General features: G+C 47.5%; 1 protein-coding gene across 1 annotated transcript; it reads right to left on the bottom strand.

Moving 5' to 3' along the window:
* Positions 1-3,692: 3,692 nt before the first annotated feature.
* LOC121977611 (subtilisin-like protease 3) lies at positions 3,693-6,142 on the bottom strand. The gene has a single exon (XM_042530084.1). It carries the CDS (start codon positions 6,121-6,123, stop codon positions 3,898-3,900), a length of 2,226 nt encoding a protein of 741 aa, XP_042386018.1. The 5' UTR covers positions 6,124-6,142; the 3' UTR covers positions 3,693-3,897.
* Between the last annotated feature and the right edge of the window lie 446 nt (positions 6,143-6,588).

Genomic DNA, 6,588 nt, shown 5'->3' on the forward strand with positions numbered 1-6,588 from the left:
AGGAGCTTAGTTTGGTCTTTTACTTCCTTGTGGAGGAGTCGCCTCTCCTTTTAAGGAAGTACCCTAGATGTCCGTGAACGGATTACCCCTGTAACTAGGGCCCCTCGAGTGTACAATCTAAGGTATTCCCTCTACGAGGTTGACAATTCCTACACAATCAATCAACACGGCATAGAGATTGAGTAGTCGAAACAAAGCAAGCAAAATCATCCAACGGATATAAGCATAATATGAGTCTTATATCAAAATCAATCCATAATTACTCCCTCATCCTAGAACAAGGACTATACTCCATAGACGCCGGAGAAAAACCCGAAGACATGATGTATTTAAACATACAAATTCTCAAACACGAAGAGAGAAAGAAGAAGTATGCTTATCCAACGACGGTGAGTGATCTTCGGATCCAATCCTTTACTTCTGAAGTTGATATGGTGATGAAAGATTGCTGGACCGATGTCCTGGACGGCGTGGAACGACACCAGAGTGATTCTCCTGTTGACGGCTCGCTTCCCTGGCTCCCCCCCCCCCCCCCCCTCTCAGGAAAAAGGGTTAAAACCCCTTTTATAGGCTAGGGCGCGGCCCGGCGGCATGGTCGTGCAAGGATGGCATGGCTATGCCCTTTCTTGGCTTTGGGTGTACTGCACAGCCGTGCCAATTAGCACGCCATGTGAACCTGGGGCTTGGCTCTGGGGACATGGCCATGCAGGGGTTGCACGACCGTGTACTGCCTAGTTACGGTCATGGGGGGGCACGACGGTGCAAGTATGCACGGCCATGCTCTGATCTGCCTCTGGGTTGGTCGCACGACCGTGCAAGGGATTCACGGTCGTGCACTTCTCCACTCCTGTTTGGCCACACGAAATCAGTTAGAATAAAAAGAAGAAGAGAAGAAGCTGCATACCTAGGCTGGACGGAAGCCTTGTGCGGATCGGACTCAAGCCAAAAACGTAGAGGACACCCTCCAGCAACAACTTATGGATGTCATATTTCTGACCGACCAACATTGAAACTGCATTGAGGTAGTTCGATCGGCTCTTGTACTTTTTTAGGGGAGGTTGACACGCCACTTCGAACTGCCAGTCGGTCGGGAAGTCTGGCCGCTCGAGAAGGCACGTAAAAAAGAAGTACTCACTCCAATGTTTATTGGAGGTCGACATTTTACCGAAGAAAACTAAGCCTACTCGGGCTTGGAAAAGAAAAGACCCTGGTTCGGACAATTTGGAATAATAAAAATAATGAAAAAGTTAGGGAGTGAAAGGAATGTCGTGTAGGCAGAATAGAATCACCACCCTGCACAGCAGCCGAAAGGAGTTTATCACTAGTTGATGAAGAGATATGCAAAAATATTTACATACTGATGGAAAGAAGGGGTGGATGGGAAACCGCAAACCGATAATAAACTGATCCCTAAAGAAACAAAGATAGTTGGGCGACGGAGCATTTGGTCCATCAGAAGGAGGAAAAAGAACTTGGTAATTGGAAGGAAACTCATAGGTGGTTGTCAAGCTCTCACCGTCGTCAGTGTCAAACATGGACTCAGTAGAGGTGTACCAAGGCCCAGGGGTGGTGACGGGAGGCTGTGAAGAACTCGCCGTCACAAAAAGCAAAGAAGGCAATGAAAAGATATGATTGGGGGGAAGGAAAGCTTACGGGAATGTCGCCGGAGGAGCAGGAGAGGAAGGATGTCGCCGAAGAAATGAAGATGGAGTATCGCAAAAGAGCTCGAAGATGGAAATAAGAGAAAGGAGAAGGTAGCGAGCACGGGTTTATAAACCCCAGGGTCGATCGATCGATGTCGTCTGATCTAGGGTCGCGGACACCTAGGCAGAAATCTGACCATTGAATTCAAAGCGCCAAAGGTAACGTCACTAAAGGATATCCGCCTGTCATGTCAAGCATGTGGTGGCAACAGGACGGACACGTGGCGCTGGGCCATGGGATGACATTTAATGAAGGTAATTAAGAGGCAGGAGGCGCGCTCAGCTATAATAAGCAGGGATTTGCACGATTTCCCAGAGATATGGATGGCGTAAACCCATATCGCATGCCCACCCAAGGAAGCACAAGGATCTTGCTTGTGCTGATTGGCGTAAGGAAGCAGACACATCGCCGAACGACGATCTTCAACAGGCCGATCAGCAAAGAAACTTGCTAACACGCTCAGTTACAAAGGAGCAGTCATATAGCCGATCGTCGGACTACATCGTGTTGATCGGAAGCTAAGGAGTGTCATAAGCCGATCAGGTGAAAAGCATCATTGACAATTTGTTCAGTCCTTTCATGTTGCTTCTCTTAGCATTAATTTTAATTAATACATAAGAAAGAAAAGTATCTTTGATTCAAGAGGATTCGTTATATTTTTTTTATTAGTTTTAGTAAATTTTTTTTTTAATAATTGTGAAGGGGAGCTTTGGCGCAACGGTAAAGTTGTTGTCATGTGACCAAAAGGTCACGGTTTCGAATCTTAGAAACTACTTCTTGCAAAAAGTAGGATAATGTTGCATACAATGGATCTTCCCCTAGAACCCTGCATGGCGGTAGCTTCGTGTACCGGGCCTGCCCTTTTTATATATATTTTTGATAATTTCTATTTTTTTTATTTTTTAAAATTTTGAATTTATTTAGTGATTTTAGGATTGTGAGTCTAGTCTTTTAAGAATTTTATCTTTTTGTTTGAATTTTTTCCTTTATTTAAAAGTTAAACACTATGGAATACATATGTTGAGATTCTTGCATTTGTGTATGTTTTAGAGTTTGAAAATATATATAAATAATTACCTGGGTTGACACGTTGATCATCCGAGCGGAGATCCCTCATGATGACGCGTTGATCATCCGAGCGGTAATTGTCAATTATATAATTCACCGAACTTTTGTTGACACAAGGAGTTCAGTGAACATCATCTTCAAGAAGGCGTTCGATCAATTGTAAATCGATTGAAGAGAATTGCTGCCTATGATAACCCCACTCTACAATTTCACAGGCAATGAGGTATTGCTGCTCGGATAGGCTAGGCTGGCTATCTCGCTCGGAGAAGAGCCGTTGAGGAAAACCAGGACCTCAAACTTCATCATGGTGGACACACCATCGACCTACAACGTCATTTTGGAGCGGCCGGCACTCAATGAATTTCGAACAGTAATGTCTACATACTGCCAAAAGATCAAATTCCCGGTTGATGACCAAGTGGGAGAAGTCAAAGACGACCACTATGGATTATAGATTTTTTTTTATTTTTTTAAATAATTGTAGATATTTTTGATAATTTCTATTTTTTTATATTTTTAAATTTGAATCTATTTAATGATTTTAGGATTGTGAGTCTAGTATGTTAAGAATTTATCTTTTAGTTTGAATTTTTTTCCTTTATTTAAAAGTTAAATACTATGGAATACATGTGTTAAGATTTGTTGCATTTGTGTATGTTTTAGAGTTTGAAAGTATATATAAATAATTACTTGGCTTGATATAAAAGATATTTCCTGATCAATAATATTTTTCAATAGTTTTGTTATTTTTCTATTTCTTGATATTTCTCTCCAAATTAACTTATTATAGAAGATTATTTTCCATATTAGTATACGAATCAATGCATTTAATAACTCATAAGATAATCATTATGCCGTGAGATATTAGCTTTGTAGTACATCAATTTAATTTAGCAAAGTCATATAATTATAGGGTACAATCCGAAGAAACAAACAAGCAAGCAACTTTAATTAATTCCCATTAGAATTAGAACGAGCATTTTGAGTGAAAGGATTTGGAGAAATGATTAATTAGATGACCAACAGGAAGTATGCAAAGAACACAGCGCTTTGCATTCTTTCGATGCAAATTATTGGAAACGAAATGAAAAATGTTGTGCCCACGAACAGTACGTACTTGATCACCTACATTTTGTAGGTCACTGAGATCGGACTCCTCACTTCCCGCTGACTCGAAATCCACTTCAAGTAGCCCTGCGTTGCACTCGCACCGCCGCTTCCACCACCAGCCATATTCAACGTCACACTGAACTTCATCTCTTGGTTCAGGCTGTTGAAGCGCAGAATCGACGGGTACACGCGCACGTTCACTCCGGACGGCGCGCCGACCACGGCCATGTAGGTCGCCGACGGCGCCCCCACGTTCTTGAGCCTTCGCTCCAGGGTCACCGTGGTTGCGTTGGCGCTGAGCGCCACTGAGATGGAAGGATAGTTCAAGTCCTTTTCTTGGATGCTGCCGGCGCTTTGGCAGGTAGTGTTTCTCCTCGTTATCACATTGAGTTGGGCGTCGGTGTAGCCCAAGCCGCATAGGTAGGAAATGTAGTCGTCGGGAGAAATGTCGTAGACTAGGCCAGGGTTTCCGGCCTTGATGGGGTTGACATAGCCGGCGCCGATTGAGAAAAGATCGGCCGGGAGGTGTTGCTCGTTCAGGATCGGGTTTCCGGCCTTGTCCAACACATTGGCGGTCGTCATGATGGCGGATCTGATGGCGGCAGGAGACCAGTCTGGGTGGGCGCTTTTGATGAGAGCGGCAATGCCGCTGAGATGAGGGGTGGACATGGAAGTCCCTGATATTATATTGAATCCTGGGCCCTGTGCCGGCGCCGGCGATAAGTTGGATGGCCAGGCCGCCAAGACGTTGACGCCGGGGCCGATGACGTCCGGTTTCAAAATGCCGGGACTAGCCGCGCTTGGGCCTCTTGAAGAGAAGAATGAGACGACCGGAGCAGGGGATGTGCCGAGAACGGTGCCTTGGAACAGGAATGCCGCTGTGGCGTTGGTGGTGGAGTTGATGTAGGCTCTGATTTGATCTCCGGCGGCGAAACTGACATGGGATGCCGGGAGCACGTGAGCGTTAGGGAATGTAGTGTAGCCCTCATACAATTGGTTCATGACGATCATGCCGATGCCGCCGGCGTCCTTCACGAAGACCCCCTTTTGCACATTTGGGACTATTCCCGATTCGCACAGCACGATCTTTCCCTTGACGTCGATGCCGAAGAAGAAGCTACTGGCGCAGTAGCGGGAGAGTGGGAAAACGCTTGCTCCGGCGTCAACCAGAGGGTAGAGATCGGGGGCGAAGGACTTGGGCTGGTACAGGGACTCTCCGTTCAATGTTTGGCCATTGCCGAGCTTCACCGTCGACCTGATCTCCCTGTCCATTGTTCCGGCGGCGACTGTGAGGATCCACGGCGCCTCGTTGGAGAGTGAGCTCGGGTCTGGTCCCGAATTGCCTGCCGCGCAGCTCACGAACACCCCATTGTCGATCGCCCCGAAGGCGCCCACCGCGATGGCGTCCTCGTCAAATCGCACCGAGGGACCACCGAGAGAAAGAGAGAGCACGTCGACTCCGTCGGACACCGCCGCGTCCATTCCGGCCAATATATCACTGCTGGCGCAACCGATGCCGCTGCAGACTTTGTACATGGCGATGTGCGCGAGGGGCGCCATGCCAGTGGCGACGCCGTAGGCATTTCCTAGGACTTCAGCGCCGGGCACCGGTGCTCCGGCGGCTGTGCTAGCCGTGTGGGTGCCGTGTCCCACGTCGTCCACCGGGGACTCATTCGGCGATTCGCCAATAAATGCTCTGGCTCCGATGAGCTTGTTGTTGCAGCTAGACGCGTTGAAGTCGCACCGTCCCTTCCACTTAGCGGGCGGCGGCGGCATCCCAGTACCGTCGAAAGAAGGATGGTCGGGGAAGATGCCGGTGTCCAAGAGTCCGACGATAATGCCTCGGCCTAAGTTGGATTGATTCCACAGTCCCTGTCGGAGGTGCAACCCCAAGAATTCCGGCGTGTGGGTGGTCTGCAACTGATAGGTGCGGTCGGGGTAAGCACGCACAAAACCAGGAAGTGCCGACATGGCCGCCAGCTCAAGCTCCGACAACCCAACGGAGAAGCCATGTATGACTTTGGTGTACGCGTGGATGAATTTCAGCTCAGGATTCACCGCAGAGAGGAAAGATCTGTAAAAGGTCTCCTGCAGCTGGTCCGCCGCGATGCCCTCCGGCAGCCGCACGTGGACTATGTAAGTCTGGCGTTGCGGGGTGGCGATGGGAGCATAGGAAGCCTGAGATAGAGCGAAGCAGAGGAGGATGCAGAGTGGGAAGTGAATCCTTTTGAGGCGTTCCATTGTTGATGCGTACGTTCAATTAATTGATTGGTGGTGAATCTGCATGGAGACTAGCTACCGGTATATATATTTGTAGCTAGAAGAAGGTGAGATCAAATGAATTAATTAAACAGGACAATATTTACATATATTAAATTGAGCAGGGCCGGCACCAGTTAGTTAGTTAGTTTTTAAGTTTGGCGATGTTACTTAGGATGGGTCGAGCTGTAAGCTTTGTGAGGTTTCGATAAGGAACAAAAAGCAAGCGGTGCATGCTTTCACGGGCGTGCGAATCAATCGAGGAGAGAAGTTGCCGGACTTCTTCACTCACAAGGTTTCAAGCTGGTTTTAATTTGGACGAAGTTACAATTAGGATGTGTTGGGCGTAAGGTCCGGAAGGTCGCCCCACTCACTGAAAGATGGATGTATAGCTGGCTTGATGGGGCGGGAACTACAGCGCGCGAATCCCGATCAGTCCTATATAAG

This window comes from Zingiber officinale, chromosome 4B (genome assembly GCF_018446385.1).
Source record: "Zingiber officinale cultivar Zhangliang chromosome 4B, Zo_v1.1, whole genome shotgun sequence".
Classification (NCBI taxonomy): Eukaryota; Viridiplantae; Streptophyta; class Magnoliopsida; order Zingiberales; family Zingiberaceae; genus Zingiber; species Zingiber officinale.

What these genes read in the sequence shown, in the direction of transcription:
- LOC121977611 (XM_042530084.1), bottom strand. Translation starts at nt 6,123, where the DNA reads ATGGAACGCCTCAAAAGGATTCACTTCCCACTCTGCATCCTCCTCTGC.